This window comes from Cannabis sativa, chromosome 1 (assembly GCF_029168945.1).
Source record: "Cannabis sativa cultivar Pink pepper isolate KNU-18-1 chromosome 1, ASM2916894v1, whole genome shotgun sequence".
Lineage (NCBI taxonomy): Eukaryota > Viridiplantae > Streptophyta > Magnoliopsida > Rosales > Cannabaceae > Cannabis > Cannabis sativa.
In genome coordinates, this window is record NC_083601.1 from 33,676,244 (window position 1) to 33,701,067 (window position 24,824).

The 24,824-nt window shown below is 33.8% G+C and overlaps 5 protein-coding genes across 7 annotated transcripts; 1 reads left to right on the forward strand and 4 right to left on the reverse strand.

Annotated features, from left to right (window-relative positions):
• Positions 1-246: 246 nt before the first annotated feature.
• LOC133036636 (uncharacterized) lies at positions 247-1,196 on the forward strand. Its single transcript, XM_061113217.1, has 2 exons — positions 247-422; positions 516-1,196. The coding sequence occupies exons 1-2, from the start codon at positions 288-290 to the stop codon at positions 939-941; spliced, it is 561 nt and encodes a 186-aa protein (XP_060969200.1). The 5' UTR covers positions 247-287; the 3' UTR covers positions 942-1,196.
• A 48-nt stretch (positions 1,197-1,244) lies between these two features.
• On the reverse strand, positions 1,245-3,314 carry LOC133036633 (uncharacterized). 3 transcript variants are annotated; one of them, XM_061113214.1, is made up of 5 exons: positions 3,168-3,314; positions 2,984-3,076; positions 2,366-2,890; positions 1,732-2,222; positions 1,245-1,631 (listed from the first exon to the last, which is right to left on the reverse strand). In XM_061113214.1, the coding sequence occupies exons 3-5, from the start codon at positions 2,525-2,527 to the stop codon at positions 1,436-1,438; spliced, it is 849 nt and encodes a 282-aa protein (XP_060969197.1). In that variant the 5' UTR covers positions 2,528-2,890; positions 2,984-3,076; positions 3,168-3,314; the 3' UTR covers positions 1,245-1,435. The 3 variants fall into 3 exon arrangements, with proteins under 3 accessions (XP_060969197.1, XP_060969195.1, XP_060969189.1); XM_061113212.1 differs by having other exon boundaries at positions 2,984-3,314; XM_061113206.1 differs by having other exon boundaries at positions 2,366-3,314.
• Positions 3,315-3,399: 85 nt separating this feature from the next.
• On the reverse strand, positions 3,400-4,244 carry LOC133036637 (uncharacterized). The gene is made up of 2 exons (XM_061113218.1): positions 3,912-4,244; positions 3,400-3,833 (listed from the first exon to the last, which is right to left on the reverse strand). Exons 1-2 carry the CDS (start codon positions 4,233-4,235, stop codon positions 3,642-3,644), a joined length of 516 nt encoding a protein of 171 aa, XP_060969201.1. The 5' UTR covers positions 4,236-4,244; the 3' UTR covers positions 3,400-3,641.
• LOC133036635 (uncharacterized) lies at positions 3,400-6,783 on the reverse strand. Its single transcript, XM_061113216.1, has 3 exons — positions 6,064-6,783; positions 5,321-5,383; positions 3,400-5,215 (listed from the first exon to the last, which is right to left on the reverse strand). The coding sequence occupies exon 3, from the start codon at positions 5,099-5,101 to the stop codon at positions 4,295-4,297; it is 807 nt and encodes a 268-aa protein (XP_060969199.1). The 5' UTR covers positions 5,102-5,215; positions 5,321-5,383; positions 6,064-6,783; the 3' UTR covers positions 3,400-4,294.
• Positions 6,784-14,819: 8,036 nt separating this feature from the next.
• LOC115706217 (MLO-like protein 11) lies at positions 14,820-21,820 on the reverse strand. Its single transcript, XM_030633795.2, has 15 exons — positions 20,557-21,820; positions 19,801-19,858; positions 19,419-19,648; positions 19,101-19,217; positions 18,464-18,524; positions 18,150-18,244; positions 17,964-18,038; positions 17,483-17,568; positions 16,745-16,794; positions 16,515-16,555; positions 16,252-16,416; positions 16,064-16,099; positions 15,880-15,947; positions 15,734-15,794; positions 14,820-15,501 (listed from the first exon to the last, which is right to left on the reverse strand). Exons 1-15 carry the CDS (start codon positions 20,680-20,682, stop codon positions 15,115-15,117), a joined length of 1,656 nt encoding a protein of 551 aa, XP_030489655.2. The 5' UTR covers positions 20,683-21,820; the 3' UTR covers positions 14,820-15,114.
• Positions 21,821-24,824: the final 3,004 nt, after the last annotated feature.

The following is a 24,824-nucleotide window of genomic DNA, read 5'->3' on the forward strand; positions in this document are numbered from 1 at the left end:
AAGCGCATAAGACCGTACCTGGAAAAAATTGGCCATGAAAAATGGTCAAGGTATCATTCAGAAAACAACAGGTGAAAACTAATAAGAATGATAAAATTAATGATATATTCAGATATTTAAAGCGTTGTGTTTGCGTTGTTTTTGCGTTGCGTTTGAGTTTTTTTTCAAAAGTGTAACTATGATAGAAACTGTCCAAATTATAGGTACTCTACCATGACATCAAACATAGCTGAGAGCCTTTGAACTCAGCAAATTTAGCAGCAAGGGAAACACCAGTGACAACATTAATGGAGTGCTTGAGGGCACAAATGCAAGAGTGGACATACAATAATAGAAAGGAGGCACAAAAATGCACAACAAGGCTGACACCATCATCTGAGAAAAAACTCATAGGGAACTATGTACAGTCATTGCGACTAACAGTAAGTTGAGATTATCGTTCGCATAAAGTTAAATGAAAACAGTTGTTTTTGCATAGTTTTTTGGTTGTTTTAAAGCTGGTTTAAAACATGCAGGTGAAACCAGCAAACCAAAACCTGTTTGAGGTGATAGATGAAGACAGAACAAGAATAGTAAACTTGAAGGAGAAGACGTGCACATGCAATAGATTTCAAAAAGATGAAATGCCATGTAACCATGCAGTCGCCGTCATGAAGGACTTGAACATAAACACATACAACTACTGTGCACAATACTACACATCAAAAGCATGGCTGCAAACATATGAAGAAACAGTATACCCAGTTGGAAACGTAAGAGAATGGGAACTTCCAGAATTTTTTGAAGACATCATAGTGTTGCCTCCAAAGGAGAGAATCAAGTCTGGAAGGCCGAGGAAAAGAAGAATGGCAGCAGCTTGGGAAACAAAGAAACAAAACAAGTGTGGCAAGTGTGGACAAAAGGGACATAACAAAAAGACCTGCAGAAGAATTACAGCATAGAAGTGGAAACAACTACACATCAACCAAAAAACAACTATATTAAAACATTTAGAAAACACATACTGCATATTACGATTGGTTGTTACATACATTTTTTTATTGTGATTTTTTATGTGGAGAGATATTGATAATAGGGAATTGGTATTATTATCATTAATATACAAAAGAACATCAAATATTATAGTTAAATAATTAAATGAGTGGAAGAAGGTTGAAATTAATAAGAAGGAAAAAAAACTACATAAAGTGATTAAAATGCAATTTAGTTGTTTGTCCGATGGTTGTAATAAGGTTGTTAATAGTATGCTGTCATGAGTTAAAGTAAATATAAAAATTAAAAATCCAAAAATATGAACAAATAAAAAACCAATTCCAATAAAGAAAGAAACAATGTAGAAACAACAACTTGTCTATGATTATGAACATAATCTGGTAATAGAAAAAACAAAAGCTAAATAAAAAAAGTAGTATTTCCAACAACAACCAATAAATAACTAAGACAAATTCTTCTTTGGACCCTTTGGAGGAGCCTCATCTTCACTATCAATAAAATCCAATTCTTTCATGCGAGCATACTTATAGAACAACACAGCAAGCCTATCACGGTGTTTCTCAACATCAAATATGGGAGGAATCGGTTTCATATCAATGAAGTATTCGGCAAACGATGCAACGAAACAACCACAGTCACTGCAAAAAAACCAAAAAACAACAGCAGAAAAACTTAAAAAAGGAAAATAACATACAAAATTTTAAAAACATTTGAAAATTAAAAATAAAAACAACTTACTTCGAGGTTTGTTGAGGCAAACCATCAACCTTAACAACTTCGAAAGGGTCTAAACAAACCGGTTTGTTTTCCTTTTTGAACTCATCAAACAAAGCAAAAAAGTGGGGCAACAACACCGCAAATGGCTGACAAACTTTGATAGCAGCACTATCTTTCATAGCAGTCGACAAGGAGTTGTACATGTACATACGCCTTTCCTCAATATTCAATCGAGCAAGAATCCAATGTGATTCAGTCTCCATATGGATGATAAACAAAACATGATCGCACAAATGCCAAGGGGAACCACATAACATTTTTCTACCTCTGATATAATCAGCAATGGCATGCTGGGCAGTTATCAAAGAAAGATTTTTTTTCTGTGCAATAAATTTTTCATACAAAGCATGAATAGTTTTGAAGAATAAGCAATCGGTGGTTGTGAACTTAACCTTTGGCTCCTTTGCATACTTTCCTTTTTTACGTAGATAGTAAAAAATGATGTCCAGATGCTAAACAATAAAAAATGAGAAATGTTCGAAAATCAGAGAATGAATTATATTTCAACAACTTAAAAACAACCAACAAACAACGTGAAGAAAACTATAGACTGAAATTTTTGAAAAAAATAAAAAGAAAAAATAAATTAACTTACAGAATTAGTTAAACATTGGTCAGGATATGCAAGCTTGTGGAACCACATCTTGGTTGCAACATCTTCCACGCCAAAACGAAAAGGGGGAACAATCTTATCCTTACCCTTCAAGTAAACCTTCTCCTTGTCATGCCTAACATTTAAAAAAAAAAATTGAAACATAAATAGTAAAGTAAAAAACAAAAAATACAAAAACACAACAAAAATGCTGAAAATAAACACTTACGGATCTTTCTTCGATCGGCGTCCTTCACCAAGCCACAAGTCAAAATCATTCTCGTCTTTATGTTCTACATTTTCACCAATCTTATCATTGAGAGGACACAACCCAGCCACATACTTAACAACTCCATAACCAGAACCATCTTTAGAACTAGAAATGGAAGAGTCATACTTTATAAACGGAGACGTCAGCGCTATGGGTTTCTTAGATTTCCTCTTGTCAACAAGAGGAGTTTCTTCAACGGGAATTGGGTCATCTTCAAGTTCAATGTTAGAATCAACATTGAGACCTGTTGCACCCATCTAATATATTTTTTCCACAAAAATGAAAGAAAATATACAGTGTTAAACACAAAAAGTATGAAGAAACTAAAAAACAACCCAAAAAAAATATACCTCAAAACAAACAAGACGACGATCCGTAACCTCAACATTTTCAGAAACTGAAATCTGTTTACAAGGATCACCACCAATTCCATCTGAAGACATCTGTTTATATATGGTATTAAAAAGTAATTAGAGCATGGGTAAAAAATAACAACCTTTACACAACCAAAAAACAACACAAAAGCAACATTACCATAATCTCAACTGCTTTTACACCGGACTGAACAGTAGCCTCAACATCTATTTGAGTAGGCCCGTCATTGAAATCAACGAAATTCTTGATACAGAAAATAAAGGAAAAAGAAAATGGAAAAAAAGTGAAGTTATTTTTTGTGAAAGACTTCAACAACTAAAAAAAAAACTACATAACAACTTAAAAACAAAATAAAAACAACAAGTAAAATAAGAAGACAAACAATAAATTGCGAGCAACATAATCTATAAACACAGCCATATAAATAACATAATAAATACAAATAAATAGTCTGAAAAATAGTTGCAAATTTCTTAAAAAAAAAAAAAACATAACAAGAACATAGAATTACAAGACCACAACCTAAAACGGACTTACAACAAAATAAACCACACAAAGTAACTAAAACCTAGTTACATTGTCTACTTATCTACCTTCTCCTCACTATCAGTGGATTCATCATCACTGCCCTTATCATTTTTTTTCTTTTGAGTCAGAATCTTCATCAGCTTGACCATCCTTCTCTTCACCTTCACTACCCTCCCCTTCTTCATCACCCATTACATTCTCTTCTTCATTTTCATCAGTTTCTTCAGATTCATTTAAATCAAAATCTGTTTCATCACCACTTCCATCATCATCATTGGTAGAGTCACTGCCTTTGTCCTATATTGAAATTACAAATTAAATTAGTATAAAACAACTTAAAAAAACCGAAAAACAACTATTGAAAAACTAAAATACCTTGGCATAGGAATCGACAAAAACAGTAGAAAACTGTGTCTGCATTGAAGCCATCTGAGCACCAAAAGAAACAAACTGTGCAGACACAAACTCTTTCAACTCAACCAATTCAGATGAAATCTTCTGTTGGGAAGTATGCAACAAATCGATCTTGACCTCCAACCCATGAAATTTCTCAGAAAAAGCATCAAGCTTGACAGAAATGTCACTCTGAGCAACAGTTGGCTCTTCGAGAACAGGAAGACTCTTGTAAGAGTTGTAGTCAGTGTCAAACTTGAAACTGCTCAGTTTCAAAGCTTTGAACTCACCAGCCGTGGGCCTCATATTTGAAAGTTGCAGCTGATCAAAAAACAACAAAATAAAAATTTCAATTGTGAAGATTATTAATAATGAAAAACAACATAAAAACAACTACTGAAAAACCAAATTACAACAAACAGATATACCTTATCTTTGGAAACATCAAAAATAGTAGTCTTCAAAACTTTGAAAGTAGGCTGACTATTGCATGTCCACTGAGTGATCCTTGGAATACGAGAGTTCTCCTTTTGGCAGTACTTACCTTTCATGTACTTACAACACTCGTAAAACCAAACTTGAAGAACATGAGGACAACCAATCAAAGTGTAAAAAACACTCGGCCTCTTTCCCGAACTCCTTGCCTTCCTAACACCCTCAACCCAACTATCAAGCTTACCCTTCAATGAGGAAATAGTCAATTCAAAAGAACTCCGGCCCCAAGCAAATTCATTGTACCTCCCACTATCTACAACATCTAAAATAGACTTGGGTACATTTTTATGCTTAGTGCCACTAAGCAAGAACCACTCCACAAAATACAACACTGCCAACTTCACAGCATCCTCATCAGAATCACCCCACCTCTTGGTGGTAAAACATTCCCTAACAGATTCCTTAGTGATAGAGGACGAAGTTGGCCAATATTTTTCACAAAGACTATTAACCTCTTGCTTAAAATCTAAAACACTACAGTCACCTTCGCAGTCTAACCCAGTAATCAATGCAAACTCCTCAATGCTAAACCTAAGCCTAACACCGCGTATCATTACCCACAACTCAGCATCATTAGGTTGCTGAACCTCCCGGAGCAACAACCCATGAAACACTTGGGGTTGAACTTTAAAATCAGGAAGGTTAAGGAAATGACCAAAACAGGTTTTGGAAAACATTTCAAGCTGTACATCTGAAAGACAAGACTTAATGTTCTCTATCACCTGGAAAGTAGCAGTGGAAAAGGCTTTGGCAATGAATAAATTCTTCTGGTCATAAATATAATCCCATTCCTGTATCAATTGAAACAAAATAAATCAGGACAAAAACAAAAAAAACTAAAACAAAAACAGAAAACAAATAATAAAAATAATTTTTTTTTTTAAAAAAAAGGACACCTTAGGGGGATTTTTCTTTGGTAGGTCAAAGCCTTCAACCTTCACTGAGGTCCTAGCATGGACCTGCAAAAAAAAAAAGAAATACAAAGTAAAACATAAGCAACAAATCTTAGATACAATAACAATGAATAATTAAAAATGTAGTAACCAAATTACAACCAATAAAAAACCTAAAAACAACGTTTATGAAACCCTTACAGTATGATAAATGTAAGAGATAAACAACTTTCTAAAAAATACAGTAACAACACTGTCACAACTTATAAAAAAAACAACTAAAATATTAACAACACTGTACAAGGTCGTTGTTATGAAATTTCGAAAATGGTAGTCGATAATAGTAGTGTGACAAACAACCGAGAAAAAACTCACAATAAACATATACAAAACTAAAGAATAAACAACACTGAAAGATCTTGTTGCAATTGAAAATAGTAAAATGCTTCTCAATACTAGTAGTGTGTAAAACAACCGAAAATAAATTCACAATAAACATATAAACAACCAATGGGGAAAAGCAATTCAAAACTGTAACAAAATACGAATTGAACTGGGCAATTTTTCAACAACCAAACAACAACTGAATAAAAACAACAAAACAACATCAACCACAATACATGACAGAAATACATAAAGAACACCAAAAAAACATAAAAACATCCTAATAAACACCTAAACCAGTGACCTAAAAAGCTCATGTAAAAATTAACACAATAAAATGAAACCAAGCAATTTTAAATTACCTTCGATTCAACTTTAGGCTTTTGGTCCTCAACATGCACTTCATCCTCAAAATCAGAATCTGAGGAAACCTAGAACAAAAAATGGGGAAAACTTTAAACCATCAAATGAAACACCACAAATAAAACAACCAGAAAAAAACTAAAGAAAAATTTAAACACAACAAAGAGAAACTTACATCGCGTGCAGACTTGGAAATTTTTGCTCTCTTAGGCTTATGAGCATCGGGCTTAACTGGAAGGGCTCTTTTCTTAGTGCCCGATGTCTCTGGAACATCACCCACTACATTTTTAGCAATTTTTTTTAACCCCATCTTAGGTTCGACTTTAGAAGTAACAGTTGGAGGCTTCTTCGATTTTTTAGAAAGTTTCTTCGCCGGAGATGGTGATTTCGAACCACTTCTAGTGGTTGCCATTTATATAGAAAAAATATAGTGGAGGATGACAATGTAGGTTGAGGAAATCGTGGGTGAGGGCTTGGAGAAGGTGATCGTGGGAAGAAGAAATGGGTTAGGGCTTGATAATGGTGATCGTGGGAAGCTCGGTTTGAAGAGTGGAAGAATCAGATAAATGAAAAATTCAAAAAAAAAAAAAAAGAAAGGAGTTATGAGGTGGCGTGCGTGTACGTGTGCAAGGAAGAAGGGAAAAGGTAAAATTGTAATTATGAAACTTTTAGAAAAGTAAAATTGAAAAATGTAAAAGTTAAAAAAGTTTAAAAAACCATGTATTGATAAAAATGTAAAAAAGATGTCAATTTTGACATGAGGTGTAAAAATCTCTACTAGATATATATATTATATATTTGACAAAATTAATGTATATATATATATTAGTTGCACATATCATTATTCTTGCTATAATTAGGCAAGAAAAGGTAGCCTCAATTGCTTTTTAATTATATATATATATTTAATTAACTCTAAACTCCAAATCTTGGACTTGTTTATGAATTAAGAACTAAAAGTCAAAGGTTTCCTTAAAAAAGGAAAAAAAAAAAAAAGAAGTCAAAAATACAGTTGTCACGCGCCCGCCTGTTCCCACAATTAAAGACACAAATTATATGCTTGATGCCTCTGACTCTGAGGTCTGTCTTCTATGACATCCTCAATATATCTCATTTATTTAACATCAGAGCATGCATTATTATATATTATGATATATGGGGTATTAACTGATCGATCGATATGACCCAAATTAACAAAAATACTCCAACTTTTGCCGATTATTAGCTCGTTCTGCGATCTAAATCTTATTTTATGTATAAATTAATTCGTTGAAGCTGTCTGTGCCCATATATACATTCGGTTAGTTGATACTTGATTTCCCAGATAATTTTTTTTCTCTTTATATATATACGTGTCTACTATAGTACTGGCAGTTTTCATGCGTATGTACAAACAAGCATCATTAGAAAAGAAAAAGAAAAAGAAATTATTGTATATGTTTGATTAATTCTACACGCTTTTGCTAATTTGGTCTCAAAAATTAATTACAAACTATGTACCCAGCGAGACCAATCTAAGCTTTCTACTACTATCTATCTATGAGTAAGGATTATAATAGTTTAGAGTAGATATTTCTACAGCATTTAGTGTATGCAATATGCTTCGCTGATAAATAACGAACTTTTGACTTTCAGTTTAGTTAGTTATTTTACTAGTAGAGTTAGTTTATTATCTCTGTCTACTTGCCTCTGTTTCTTTATCAGAGTTTGTTTTCTGTTTCTTTGTACAAACTCTTGTAAATCCTTTGCCTATATAATGGAAGGTTCACATTGGAGAATATTGTCCCACATGGATTAAATGTGAAAGTATTGAGCCATATATAAGAAACATGGACTACTCCACTCATTGCCAATTGGTTTTGAGTTGGAATCCCATGATTCTCAACATGGTATCAGAGCCATATCCCTAGTGGGCTTTTGATCCACACCTATCAAAGAGTTAGCCAGCCGCAAGCGAGCAAAATGGAACTCCCAGTCGCAAAATAAAAAAATAAGTGAGCAAATGACACTACTTATGATAAGGTGATTCAAGATTGGTGGCTAAAAATAGCCACCATCTTGAGGGGGGATATTGGAGAATGTTGTCCCACATGGATTAAATGTGAAAGTATTGAGCCATATATAAGAAATATGGACTACTCCACTCATTGCCAATTGGTTTTGAGTTGGAACCCCATGATTCTCAACATGGTATCAGAGCCATATCCCTTGCGGGCCGGTTCAAGATTGATGAGCAAAAAATAGCCATCATCTTGAGGGGGAATATTGTGGACAATGTCCCACATGGAATAAATGGTAGAGAATTGAGCCATATATAAGAACATGGGCTACTCCACTCATTGCCAATTGGTTTTGAGATGGAACCTCATGATTCTCAACAGTTCAACTCTTAATTCATTAGAGCTTTTACAATTTCTTGTGTTCAGTTTTAATTGTTACATATAGGAATTGTATTGATAAGCTACTCTTTCATGGTATCAGGAAGCCATTGACTCGCGTCGATCATGGATCCTCGACACCCAGAGAATACCTCCGCTCACTCCTCCACCACTGCTCCTCTTCCACACCAGTGGAATCCATTTCAAAAGTCTCTCAATTCCTCCCTTACTGTTCGATTAGATTGCAACAATTACCTCGCTCGGAAATCGCAGGTGATCCTTACAGTCATCGGCCATGGGCTCGATGACATCCTTCTCACCGGAGTTGCCCCTGTTGAGCGCCTTGTCAATGGTGCTATCAACCCCGAATTCACGGCCTGGAAAAGAAAGGATCAGCTACTGCTCAGTTGATTACGCTCCTCAATGTCCCAAACGATTCTTGGTTCTCTTGCTCATCACGAATCATCCTTCGAAGCTTGGCGTGCTCTGACCCAACGGAAAAAATGAAAAAATAACTATAGTAATATTTTTTCTTTGGGGGTTTGGTTTAGAGTTTTTAAAAATCAAAAGTTGGCCTTGCTTTTTATTTAAAGACATACATAGATATGTAAAACATGAAAAGGTCATTACTTCGATAATGCGCATGCGATATATACAGAGGTGTAGGACCTTGAACCAAGCTCAAACAAATATAGACCCAGATTTTCATGGCCGAATTACACCAAAGCATAGACCTGATAACCAATAACGCACGTGTTAGTTGGTTTAGTTTTGTCTGTTATTTTCTGTTTTCTTTGTAACAGATTCTGTTCAATAACAAAATTCTTATCTTGTAATTCTCTGGTGTATAAATAAAGAGTTTCCTCCTCAGTTTCAACCAAGGGCTGTTTCTCTTGGTTCTGAGGCTTTCTTCTCTCTGTTTTGTTACTCTGCTTTAAGCTTTCAAGACCCATATGATCTCTTGGGAACACGGGGTACGCTGAAAAGAGCTTTGATTTCATTTAAGAACCTCTCTGTTCATTTACAATGTTATGCTTAATTAAAGATTTAGCTAAACAGAGTGGTTGGCTTGTGGCCTGATGATTTCACTTACCCAATTGAGCATAAATCTCTGTTCATTTACAATGTTATGTATGTAATGTAACTCCTTCATTGACATGTATATATGCTCAATTGGGTTGAGGTTCAATTTTTCACAAAACTGTTCGAGGAAATACCTGAGGGAGATTCTCTATTTCTTGGAATGTCGTGATTTTTTCTTATTGAATGAAGTGATTATTCTCGCGGGTGTTCGGATGCTTCTTGGTAAAATTCATGCCTCTGATGATAGATGATGGGAAGACATGACAATGGTGAGTATTGATGACTTATCTTGTCTACTGTCCACCTATTATTAATTCAGTTATTTACTTTACTTGTTCTGTTTTTCCCCTTTGTAAGAATCAGTTAGTTTGTTAGGACTTTGCTATTTTTCAGGTGTTAGTTTTATTCTTTGTTCAAGACTGTAACAAACTCTATCATATATAAATAGCAGCTCACTTGATCAAATAAGGTGATCAAGCTTTTCCTTCTCTACAGTACTGTTTTCTAAACTAACTGTTCTAAAGATTTATATGGTATCAGAGCTCGTGACTCACGTCCATGGAAACAGCTTCCTCCTATCCAACACAAGGTCAAGGCTCTGCCCTGTTTGACAACAACAACAACAACAACACAACTCCGGCAAGCTCTGCTACACCGGCAACCACAAATTCATCTTGGAATCCCTTTTCGAATTCCCTTACATCATCTTTAACCATCAAACTTGATCGAACAAATTACCTCGCCTGGAAATCGCAAGTAGTGCCAACAGTTATTGGACACGACCTTGATGAGATCCTGTTCAGTAACGTTCGTCCACCGACTACTCTAATCAATGGAGAACTTAATCCTGGTTTCAACCAATGGAAGAAACGTGACCAACTCTTGTTGTCATGGCTGAGATCCTCAATGAGCGAAGGCATTCTTGGATCGGTTGCAGCTTACTCAACATCTTTCGAAGTTTGGAGGTCTCTCGAACAAAAGTTCTCTGGCCAATCAAAAGCCCGATTGCTGCAGTTGAAAAGTCAATTAACCAACATTCAGAAAGGTAATATGTCTATATCTGATTATGTTGATAAAATAAAATCAATTTGTGACAATCTTGCCATAGCTGGATGCATCATCAATTTGGACCTGAGTATGACTCTGTAGTTTCTGGTATTACCTCCAACAATGAATCTAAAAGCCTTGAGGAAATTCAAGCCCTATTGATGGCCCACGAATGTCGTTTAGAAAGACATCATTCCGTTTCAGATATTACCAACAAAATGGCTGCTAATCTTGCTGTTGGAAATTCAAGAACCAGCTTCAACAACAATAGAAATGGAAGTGGGAACTTCAGACCCCACTATCAACAAAATCGATTCAATGAGAGTACAAGAAACTCCAACATCTTTCCCCCAAGGTATCCTAATTCCAATTCAAGACCAATCTGTCAAGTCTGCTTGAAAATTGGTCACACAGCCTCCATTTGTCACTATAGGTTTGACAAAAGTTTTGTCACTCCAAAGAATAACTCACAATCCCCAAAAGCTTACATTGCTGAACAAGAGACATCTGAAGCAAACGATCCACAAGCCTATTCAACCACTACAGTACCAGATTTTGGGGATGACATGAAGTGGTATGTCGACACTGGAGCCACTAATCATGTTTCTCTTGGCATTGAACATCTTGACAGTGCCACTCCTTATCATGGCTCAGAAACCTTGGCTGTTGGAGATGGTAAGCAACTTCTAATATCACATATTGGTAAAAAATTCATTCACTCTAATTCATCCTCTCCTCTGAAATTGAACTCCATTTTAAATGTTCCTGCCATCACTAAAAATTTGATTAGTGTATCTAAACTCACTCATGACAATAATATTTTTCTTGAATTTCACAAAAATTATTGCTTTGTGAAGGACAAGGACACGGGGAAGGTCTTGGTTCGAGGGAAACTTAAAAGTGGCCTATATGTTCTTGATGAGAATTCATCCAAGTTTTCTACAGCTACACTGCAATGTAACCTTGCTACAATTTCGAAATTACATAGTCCAGTAGATAATTCTTCTAGTAATATTTCTCAAAATGATTGTATTTCAAATTCTGTGAACACTAGTTCACAAATCAATTGTACAAATCAATCTATAAATAAAGAATCTGCAGATTCAAATTTTCAATCTCAAGCTTTATTATCTTCTACTGGACATGATATTAATATGTGGCATAGAAAACTTGGTCACCCTGGACCAAATACCTTAAAACAAATTCTATCTCATCTATGTTAATCTAACTCATTAAAAGAACTAAAATTTTGTGATGCATGTCAAAAGGGTAAAAGCCATAAAATGCCTTTTCCTCTGTCAAATAGCCGAGCCACACAGCCTCTAGAACTTCTTCACACTGATGTGTGGGGACCTTCACACACACCTTCTATAGATGGGTTTAGATATTACATACATTTCATCGATGACTATAGTAGATTCACATGGATTTTTCCCCTCACTCTTAGATCTCTGGCATATGATGTATTCACCACCTTTAAAACACTTGTCGAAAAACAATTTTCTTTACCTATTAAATCGGTTCAATCTGACTGGGGAGGAGAATATAGAGTGTTTGCTAATTTTTTGCAGGGATAGGGCATTATCTTTCAACATCCTTGCCCACATTCACATGAGCAAAATGGTCGTGCCGAGAGAAAACATCGCCACATCACAGAAACTGGTCTCACCTTATTAGCACAAGCAAATCTTGATATGTCTTACTGGTGGCATGCTTTTCAGTGTGGAGTATACACAATTAACAGACTGCCTACAAGACTTCTTGACAACAGCAGTCCCTATGAAGTTGTATTCAATAAAATGCCAGACTACAAGTTCTTAAAAACTTTTGGTTGCATCTGCTACCCACACCTTCGGCCATATCATTCTCACAAATTAAGTTTCAGATCTGAACCATGCAGGTTCCTAGGCTACTCTCCTAACCATAAGGGATATATTTGTGGAAGTGTGCAAGGCAGAAAATACATTGTGAGGGATGTCACATTTAATGAGCAGCAATTTCATTTTCCCAACTCCAATTCAACGGACCAGCCATCACCACCAACACAAATGCCCTCCACAAATTTTTATCCACACCAGATACTACCTAGTAATGTCTCTACCTCTCCTACAACTCCTACTACCCATACTTCAGCACCCATCCCTTCCCCACAACCTGACACCTCCTCACCTAACACACCTGACTCATCCTTGCCCATACCCGAGTCTAATCCTTCCCATATTGCCAACACTACCACAGATACTACATCCATCCAATCTCAATCTCTCTTACATACTGCCCCTGCCACCCAGCCCATCATTCGCACTCACCCGATGACCACAAGATCACAAAGAGGCATTTTTAAACCAAAATCCTACTTAGCTACCAAACATAAACTACCCTCTATCCCATTTCCCTATGAACCTACATCATTGAAAGTTGCTCTTGCTGATCCCAAGTGGAATGCCTCTATGACTGAGGAATACCTTGCTCTCAAACGACAAAACACATGGACCTTAGTTCCCTACACACCAGATATGCAGGTTCTCACCAACAAATGGGTTCATAGGATCAAATTAAAGGCTGATGGTTCTGTAGATAGACTCAAGTCTCGGTTGGTTGCAAAAGGTTTTCTTCAAACACCAGGAATTGATTTCGAAGACACCTTCAGTCCCGTTGTTAAGTCGGCTACAGTTCGCACGGTCCTCACTCTTGCTGTCTCTCACGGCTGGGAAGTAACTCAATTGGATGTAAACAATGCATTCCTTCATGGAACATTAAATGAACTAGTTTACATGAAGCAACCAGCTGGGTTCATTGATCCTTCAAAGCCTACTCATGTTTGCAAGCTCAACAAGGCTCTATATGGTCTTAAACAAGCCCCTCAGGCATGGAATGACAAGCTCAAATCGACACTTCTCCAATGGGGTTTTACTCAACCAAAATCTGACAACTCCCTTTTTATTTCTGTCTACTGTCCACCTACTGTTAATTCAGTTATTTACTTTACTTGTTCTGTTTTTCCCCTTTGTAAGAATCAGTTAGTTTGTTAGGACTTTGCTATTTTTCAGCTGTTAGTTTTATTCTCTGTTCAAGACTGTAACAAACTCTATTATATATAAATAGCAGCTCACTTGATCAGATAAAGTGATCAAGCTTTTCTTTCTCTACAGTACTGTTTTCTAAACTAACTGTTCTAAAGATTTATAATGAGAAGGAACATGAATAACTTTGGAGCCAGAAAGGTACCAGGATGTAGTTAAATAGAGATTCACGGTTATTGAGATTGATAGGAGAAAGTTTCAGGAATCGTAACAGCTTGGAAATTTCAAATTATTCAATAATTCAAGAAAGTGGGTTCAAAATTTGGATATTTCTGCAGGGATTGTCAATTATATTGGTGACAGCAGCAAAATTTCAATAGCATTTTCTTCTCACACAATGTTGATGATGAAGAATTAAGCAATCCAACTATGAAGATAGAGGATTTCGTTTTGCAAATACCTCTCTTTCAAATAGATTCAGTGCTAAGGTGGAAATGAGAAAGATGACATGACAACATTCAAGTACAAAATCTCGAAAGAAAGAAACATGGTCCATATTCTTAAATTTAAGGTAGCTAAAAGCCTTTCCTATAAAAACAGTATCAATCTGGTTCAAAGATTGAGTTGCTTTGTCCAACTTGTATTTTACTCTTGTATATTATTTCTTAATGAGATTGCTGTCTTCAACAATGAAGAACATAACAAGTAGAAGCAGTTGGACTCTTTCAAAACTGATGTTGATGTGTATGCATTTTAGATTTTAAAGAGTTTCTCCATACTCGACTACGTATTAGATACTTGGGATTACCTGCAGATTTATTTTAAGCTTGTTTGTTGTATCTTTTAGAGCTTTTACACAATATATTTTTTGAAGTAAAAGTTAACGTTTCTTTTATATCAATAAAAAAACACAATTTCCTTGATCTTTGAAGCATTGCACAGAAACATACATACCTTGTTACAATACATAGATAGAAGTCGATATACAAGACAAACTTCTGGATATATAAAATGTAATGAGTACTAATTCCAGACTACAGATAATCATTAACATTACAATCACATCAGTTAGTTTGGAAAAATGACCAACAAACTTCTTAAGGATGACAAAATGAACTCATCATTCTTTGAAAATACTACTTTATAGTATTAGAGATTAATTAGTAAAGCTCTTTACTGTTTTGTGTACAAGGAAACTAAACCTTTAAACAAATATCAGTCATATTTAACGTTTCAAAATTCAGCCATTCTATTTCAGAAATATTCATTTCAGTAATGCTAACAAGTATGCTGAACTTACATGCCTAGAGAGTATTCTATTCACTTGTATGATTGTATCCTTCATGCTAATATTAGAAAGCACAAGGAAAGGTGACAATTATAAATTTCTCACACTTAAAATCACTCTTAGATACATCTTCCTTTCCTAAAACTTAATATAGTTGATATGCTACTAAATTCACCAACATAGTAAATTTCTTATGTTTCTTTGTCGTCATCGTGTCAATTTGTGGATGATTCATTCTCTTCTCATTGGCATTGAAACAGATCTTGAAGGTTTATTTCCCTCAACATCCAGTGCAGCAGATGCAGGTACTGAAATACTTGGTCGAAGAAGAGGCGAACCTAACCTACTTGAAGTTTCATTCGCACTTACCTCAGTGACTGGAATAATAGAAGCTGGCTGCATTTCTATTCCATTATGTGTAGTTACAGATTCCGGGTGATCATGATAATGATTATCATCATATTCCTCAACCGAGATTACTGTGCTTGCATCCGTGTGTATAGTAGAATCATCATTGAACATTCCAAGCCTTCTTTTCCTCCTAGCTGCCTTTTTCCACCCGTGAATTGTCTCCCTTATTCTGTTTGGTATAAGGGCTGCCTTATAATTTGTTCCCATCTGGGAGAAAACAAAAATTGGTAAGCAGTTAGAATTTCAGTAGCTGAGAACCAAAGCAGCAACTAAAACAAATTTTCTCACAAACAAAACACACAAGAAAGTCATTTCTGTATCCAGATCTTTCACTAGCGGTACTTTAGATGTATACATTTTTTTTTCCTTTGCTAAGAGTATTTAGTCGTCCAAAGAAGAAAGAACCTTCTTCACTATAACCATATGCAAATAATCATACCTGAGTTACCAATGCATACAGTGGCAAGGTACTGTAACTGCAGAGAAACTGCCCAGCAAACCTACAAGTGAAATCCAGAAGATTAACACAAATGACCATTTAACCTATCAAGTAGATTACAGTGACATGATGAATTGTCTGCATACCCCAAAATCAGTCTTAAATACACAAGCAAATGATTCCGAATGAAGCAAGAATCATAACCAAATTGCCACTGCAATCAAATTAGTGAAGAAGATAAAAACTAGTTAAATTACACAGGTTTCACAAATTTTAAGCATAACATGACTGTTTTCTGTAATATTGGCAGTAGGAATGGAAAATAAGTACCCAAAACCAAAAGAACGAAGCCAGTTCAAACGCGTTCTGCAAAAGAGAACAAAAAGAAATTATAAATAAAACAAAAATAATTACACTTTGGCTAATAAGACTGGTTAGCTTGTACAAGCTGTAACAGCAAATTGATGATCAGAAACTCCAATGGGTGCAATCATAGTCTCATAGAGATCATAGCTGACCTGGAATAGAACAAAATGGATCAGTGTTAACAGAAGCTCTGGCTTCTTAAACCAGAAAAGATCGTCCCTTGGCCTCATCCTTTCTCCATGAAGTCTTAAACCAGCATTCTCTAGTGCCAGGGTTGCAATGATATGCTGCAGCTTTGTGCCAATTAGAAGAACTAGCTGCACGTGACAATATTCAAAGGTTATCATTGCTGCAGCATATTGAAATGTATGGTGCTACACCTTATTGAAAAAGGAAATTGAGATTCAAAACTTACCGATATTGGAATGATTGCAATCCAGAAATATAGGTTGGAACCTGTTATAAGGTACACAAAAGGGGAAATAAAACTTTCAGCCAAAGAACAATCTAATGTCAGCAAATTGTCTACAGTTAAAACAATCAACAGAATGGAAAACTTAATTTGAAGCAACTAAGTTTGTATCGAAACAGTTATTTTAATACAAGAACAACTACCTATATGATTTCATTTTAACACTGTCATACCTTTTATATTAAACAGCATAAAAGCAACAACAAATCCCCATAGAAGACCACTGTAAGATTTAAACAAACAGGTATCAGCTGTTAATTTCTTGTTACAGCTTTCCCACATTAGTTAACAAAAAAGGTAAATAATAACACTAAAAAACAGTAAAATGTTCGAATTGAACTGGTGATGACTATATTTGTTTTTTTTTTTTTCTGAGATTAAGCACTTTAAAACAGGATTAACATAAGGCAGCTTCAAGACAGTATCTTAATCCCACCAACCATCATGGAACCCTCGTCAATTTTCAATCATTGTGATTGGTTTTTTTTTTGGTTATTATTATTCACCTTAGAGAGTGAAATGAAGTTTCTTCACAACAGTTTCTCTTTTATAGTATAGACTTCACAAACAGTACTACAGTTAAAGGGTTTACTGTTTGCTGATTAAGCTAGAGATAGGAGCTTTTTATTGTAAACTCTAACTTTGTTGTTTTATATATTAATATACGTGTCTAGTTTCTTTTTCAAAGAAAAGGTAGTAGACCTTCACAAGCACAATTAGATGAAGGTCATATAATTTTTAATCAACCATTTAATCTACAAAGAGCCGAGGAGAACCTGTAGAAGAGTGTAGAGACTGTAACCTCCTATGACATCTTTTGCAGAATAGTGAATATTAGATAACTATTGAGTGAATATTTTGGTTGCAATGTCTACCAGAAACAACTTGTTATAAAGAAGACTGTTGATTACCTCACACCCACTATCCTTTGGAACTCTTCTTCCATGGATCGAATCATATAGCTGTGAAAATCATATTTTGGCGTGAGGTTGTGATTCTGCAAGAAACACACAATCAAGTAGTATTCAAAAAGTAGTATGCAGATGTGAATGACAATCTAAAGAACACATTAATTGATAACAACTCAATGAAATAGAAAATTATTTATAAAAGAATGTAGAACAGTTCAGTGAAAACTTATAACACTCTGGATCTCGCAACAGAAATGGCACTATTAAGATCTGCTAGGAAACTCGTTAAATTTTCCACTTTAATATCCTAAGCGTGTATAATTAATGCATTTCTTAACTTCAAATTATTTGACAAAAAAGCCACATATTAAGATGCATGGTTGACAGAAATTAATAAATATGCATTGAGGACCAGCTCAAAATCAAATGATACTTTGAAGAAGTGAAAGTGGTAGTTCTCTGAAGCAACGATGATGCATACCATTATGAAACCATTGCGCAAAGTCAAGTAATCCGCACGAACAACTGAACGTCCAAATTGGCGGAAGAAGCATGTCTGCATGACAAAGTCTGCAACTTCAGTACAAACTAAGAAGTTTGACCTACTCTAGAAACATAAAAGTGAATGGAAGATCCACATGAACAAATAAAACATGGCTCTACTTACCACCCAAACGAGAAAACTATTTTTTACCACTGGATTTGATGACTGGGCTTTTACAAAGGTTACTTGTCTCCGCATTGTCAACTGCCTTGTCATCTCTGGAATGGAATATAGTCAGTTACCATTTGAAATCTTCATAAAAGGGAAACAGGTTTGCTTGAGTAAGCACACTGAAAAGGCTTATAAAAAATGCTAGCATCCAAGCAGATGTAAGGATCCATAAGTTTGACATGGAACACTCGATAAATACAGAATAAGTATCACAATGAGAGTAACCTGACTTTTACTTGGTCTTCCCAACAACATATTAAGCTTACCAGTTAACGAATCATGCCGCTCCAAGTGTGCCTCCTCCTCCCATTCTCTCCAACTGTGAATCTGGACATGATTACAGCATCAAACAATGCGCTAACATTAGAATTGTAGTTTTCACTCAAAGTAATAAAGGAAAAGAATTTCATCATTTCCTTCAGAAAGCAACTCAGAGATGGTACACTACAAACATAATTAAGCATTCAGCATAGAAGAAAGCAAGTCTCCTTGGCTGATATTAAATGTAAAAGCAACATTTTTTTTAAAAAAATATAGATAGAACAAAATATATAAGCTTCACTGAAGTTTATGAGAGCAAGCATAAATCTCCTTATCTGTTTTCTACCAGATCTAATGGCAAGTAATCAGGCAAACTCATAATCAGGAAATCTGTTATGCTATAATTTTATCTGCTGGACTAACTTAGCTGGCACAAAAAGATACACAAATTCTGTCTTATATATGCCCTCTTTGTAACATCAGGAAAATCAAAATCTACTATTATCAAATGCAATTCGTCACACAAGAAAATTGTTAACATGATCAAATTAAGAAATAATAGGAGGGTTTTAAGGAAAACTCTTCAAAGATGTTCAAAACTCTCAAATTACGTTTACTGAAATATTGTAGAGAATATCTTACCTTAACAATAGCCAGCAACATCGTTAAGCAACTGTAGGATACATGTGTTATTGCCATAACAAAGATGAAGCGATGCAACTGCTCAAGACCTTCATAGGAAACAAAAGGCTCGTGACCCTGACAACAAGAGTAAATTTTCAATCAATCTTCACCATTTCACAGGTCCCATCTGGTCCTTGAAAAGGCAAGACAAAAAATTCTTATCATTTCAATATATTCGTTTCTACCTTTTCGGTATATTATTTTCAAAAGCAAAACAATGCATAAGAAAAACTTTACTTCTCAAGAAAATTACTAATTTAAAGATAAGGGACATGCCTTTTTGCAGGTATTTCGATCAATGCCATTCAATACTCTCCTAACTGTGTGTACTGAAGACATCAATAGTTTGCGTTCATGGGAGGAATGATCCTCATTCTCATCATCAATCTCAGATCTTTTACATGGAGCAAAAGCACTATTATAGAACCTTGAAGGAATGCAAATATTGGCTATCAAGCTTGAGGTAGCTGTTAAAAGCAGAGAGATAAACCCAAGCAGCATCAACTCTGTCATCCAAGTTAAACAGGTAAAAACTTATCAGTGACAGCTCTAAAATATATGAAAGAAACTAATCCATTTGCAGTTCACTAATCAATCACACATAAGAAGGAAGGAATTCCATGAATATTGACATGTTTGCATACAACAGATCAGATACCTTCTTTCATTTTCTCCAATGCTTCAAGCAAGGGTTTTCTCTTCGTTTTCCGTAACCACTGAAACAACAGCACAAAGAGCCTCAAAATAAAACAATTGCTGATATAGCTTTAAAATCAAATATATGAAATTGGCCAAAAAAAAATTGATCATACATGAAATTAGTAATCCATCAGCACAGTTTCTAAATCTTGTGAAGCTGGCTAATCACAGCATGAACACCTGACTCTATATTTATAATAAGACACTTGATTCAAGTTGAGTTGACCCAGCCATACCAAAAAATAATGAGATAGTAAAGGACCATTTTTTTTTTCTATCAAGTAATCTAGACGATTCCATATAATAAAACCACTCAAGAGCTAGCAAGACAAGAAAACAGAAAAGGTCATCCTTAATACAGGTTTGCACGCTAGATGCCATGAAAACTTGAAAAACAAAATTCATCACATGTCAGTTTTCCTAAACTGTTTAACACAGTATGGTTTACAACCCCATTAAGGTTAAATTGAATCAAGCAACTTAATTTTTTGAAGGAGCTCAACACAGAAATGGACAAATGGGTGCCTTAGCAGTACAGAAACCTTACTAGACACATATATAGGGTAAAAAAAGTTCTCTTTTCCTCCACTAACAACCATATTATAATACAAAAATGTAAGAGTGTAGGCTAAAGACTAGCTTAAAACATACCTGATTAAACAGTAAACCCATTGAGGAAAAAAGAAAAAGAAAAAGTGTTAAGAGTGCCACTTACGGTGCTTAAACGGTGGATCGAGCGCTCCACAAGCAAAGACACTGCAACAAAGATTGTCAAGACAGTAGCAACAGACCATGTTGGAGTCAAGGCCAAAGATCGCATTTCTTTGTTATTTTCCTCCATTTTATAAAATCCCCTCTTCAAACACTGCTAGCTATTTCTTTTCTTTCTCTGAAGTAAATCCCAGAAGATAAAAACTAATAATGCCCTTTCCCAGTTGGCCACAATTACACAAACAGAACCAAAAGTTGAAAATCTATACTATATAGACCATGAAATTTTGACCCAAAACTGTTTTCTGCACTGTATGAATAAATAGACCACCCTATATTCTAAGCTATGGGTGTTCTACAGCTATATTATCAGAACTTAGATACAATACACAAAGCATCACAAATATGAACTCAGAAAAAGGTTTTCTTTTTTTCTACCAAAAACCAACTAAAGTAGCTTTCTCTAATTGAATAGTAACCACAAACAGATAAAGTTGTTGTTTTGAGTAAAAAAACTCAACAAAAATGAACAAAGCTTTCCCCGTTTAAGCAGATCTTTTTACAAATTGCAATTAGACCCTCCTCCACTCTCCAGAAAGAGAAATCCTTTTTGTAACCCAAAACCAAGAAGGTTGAAGGAACAAGCAGTTCCCTGAAAATGGCAAATAATCAAACTGCTCCACCTACTCTCTATTTCTCTCTATCTCTAATAACCGGGCTTTAACTCTGTATGTAGCATCTGTTTGTTGCAGTCCGAGGAGGAACAGCTTTTTCTCTTGTTCACATTGTCAGAAAACGGAACAGAATCCTGAAATATCAACCTTTACGAAAACACCACATTGACCTTTGAATGGATCTCTTCCTCTTCGGAAACGCAGCCAGAAAATAACGATAGAAAATCAATGAATTTCCAAGCTCAAAGTAGTAGCTGATTCTTACCCAATGCAAAAACTCTCTCTTAACTCCCCTTCGGTTTTTTATTTTCCTAATAAAACTAGTCCATAAAGAGAAGGAACAAAATAACTGAAACCCAGGAACGGTGATTATGTTTACATCACAATGTAATATAATGGTATTATAATTTATATATAATGCTTCTAGAAGTTTTGCTCGTATTTACAGACAAATTTTCGGAAAAAATAATAATAATAGAAAATATAAACACAGCATTGACCTTAACCAGACGAGATCTCAATCGCAATCTGTGTAATCATTTTTCTTTAAATGGACTTAATCCTGATTATAAATTATAATTTTTTTTTTAGTTTTTGTCTCATTTAATTCTAATTTGTATAATTATAAATTCTTATTTGCCTAAAAATTTGATAGTACATATTCAGCCATTCCGCTCGTCCATAAAAAATAAATATACTTTTTATGGCATAATTTTATCAGCACAAAATAGAAGGAATTTTTTTTCTTTCAAAATTTACGTTCATAATTTGATAGTTAACTTGGATTCTCTATTTTTATTACAAATTAACTTTGAAAATATAAATTTCTTGTCTCAAATTCATTAACTCAGCTTCTAAAATATTAATAATTGTTCAAAAAAAATTGAGAGAAACGGCTCAATTATCCTTATTAATGACAATTATGAAATTATTTCAAAAAAATAAATTATGGAATTAGGTCCCCTAAGAAAATAATGGAATTAGACAGGGACCGGGGTAAGGCGAAGATTACGGGGATTGAATAATTAGAAAGGGCTTCAATACTAAAAGAAAAATAACAGCTAAAAGAAAGAAAAAAGCATTTATATTTATTTTTTTATTTTTTAAAAATTAAAATACTAAAAGCATTTATATTTATTACAAACATAATTATTATGTGTATTCATATAATATAATAATACTACGTGTAAGCCTTGACTCCTTTTGTAGCTAAATAAAATAATAAAATAATATATAATTTATAATATAAATATTTAAATTTAATTTTTAAATATATAAATATTAAAATTTAATTTTTAACGTTATAAAAAATATAATATAAATATTATTATTAAAAAAAATTAAATTTAAATATTTATACCATAAATTAATCCAAACAAATATTAATGCAACTTCTCTAAAGTGTACCAACTATCAAACATATTTATCGTACCTTACCTTTTTTTTTTCTTGTTGGAATATATAAGGAGTTTGTAGGTATCTATTATGTGCGTTCAATGTTTTCTTGGTCTTAAAGGTAAAGAATATATCATTTCACATTTGTTTATCCATTTATTTATCACATATATTCTTTGTTTTTATCATTATTCGTTTTCTAAAGAAATAAAAAACGCTTTTTTAAAAAAAAGAAAAAATTGTTATTTGAGAAATCTCTTTGTCCATTTATTTTTTCAATAATGAATCTAAATAATCTGAAATTTTAGACATATAATAAATATTCGAAGTGCAAACTGTAAGAGGAGACAAGGAGTGAATCTTCTTAATTATTTACAGATTTTTGCAACAACAAACAATTGAATAAAAGAAGCACACACGTGTGCATGTGAAGCACTTGCTTAGTCAGGGTGTACAAGTACAAGTATAATATAAAATAAAATAAAAATACAATTCAAGAATTATATATATATTTTCACCCCTCCCAATTATAAGGAAAGAGGACAAAAAGAAGAAGAAAAAAATATAAGAGGACAGGAAGGAAAAAAAGAAAGAAAAAAGTTTTCCTCATTAAATTGAAAAATATATATCTATCTGGTTATCATTTGTAGAAAATTGACAAGCATATAGCAATAGCAGTACAATTATTAATATTTTTATCAATATCAATTAAATAAGAGTTTCTGTCAACAACAAAGAAACCTTTACTTTACTAAAAAGAGCTCTCTATAAAATATATGTGATTCATTTTGATTATATATAGCTTTTGTAGTATAAATTAACAATAATAATGAACTTTATCATGTATATATAGCTAATAGGTTCGTTTCGCGGTATATATGTAATGTAACACAGATAAAAGAAAAATCAATAAAGTAGTAACTAATAGTAGTACACTTGTGTATCACCAAAGCAATAGTACTAGTATATATATACATATATATAGGCAGGACGGATCCATTAAGAGTGATGTCGAACAAAAATATTACTTTTTAAAAAATTAAATGTAAATTTTTTAATTTAATAATTATAGGCCAAAATAGTAGAAAAGTCCCCACTAAATTAGATAAATTTAGTAAGAGTAATTATAATATAGCTATAAATATTTTTTTTATGATAAATAACTCCCCACAAAGTAAAAATCCTGGATCCGTCACTTAAGACTCATATTTACTTTGAATTGATCATAGAAATTAGAAAAGAGTTGAAAAATAACAAAGAAGGTACATAGACAAAGAAAAAAAAAATTATATACCAAGTCTTTTTTTTTCCATACATATATACGTCATTTTTTTTTCTCTTTTTGACAAAATTCAATGGAGGAGACAGCTAGCTAGCTTAGTTAGCTATTTTAACAAGTTGCATGTGCCTTCCATTATGGAGGATTTTATGCCATCTTCAACGTGTTTACGTAATATATATATACTCATTACTCAATCAACCAATCACAGGCTACTTATTAAGTCCTCTCCCTTTTGGACCCACACACTGTCATATTCAGGTTAACTAATAATTCAATTGTAATTTGTGTATTCCTTTCATTTTCTTATATATATATTTAAACAGAAAATGAGAAAAATAAATTGTCACCATATAGTTAGAAATAGAAACCCACGCGTTTACGTTACTATATTACCTCATCTTTTTCACCAAACATATTAGACAGTATGGCAATTGGCAAAACCATATCTGGGGTCATACTCATGGAGTCATATATATATATATATATATATACTACTACTACTCTAATTTGTGGATTGTTATCATCATATATTCCATATTATATATGTTTTATTTTTATTTAATTTTTCAGAGAACAAGACTGCAATTATATTTCATCACTTTCTATAATATAATTATATCTAATAGAATAGTATTTATATATGTAGTTTTGTTTTTTTTTTTTTGAGATAAAGATAAATCTGAAACTGTATTAATAAATGTTTGAAAATAATCGTTTACTTTTCACATGTATATGCGTACAAGCAGTAAGTGTTAATATATATGGTATGTCCGTGTGTGACTTTATGAGCTCAGCTGCAACTTCCATTTTGTAATTTTAGCCCATTTTTCTATGTTTGCTACTCGTGAGGAGTGAGAGGACTGAGTAGTGCAGACACCGAGTCACTAATCAACCAATCAAAAGAATACTAAATAAGCTTGT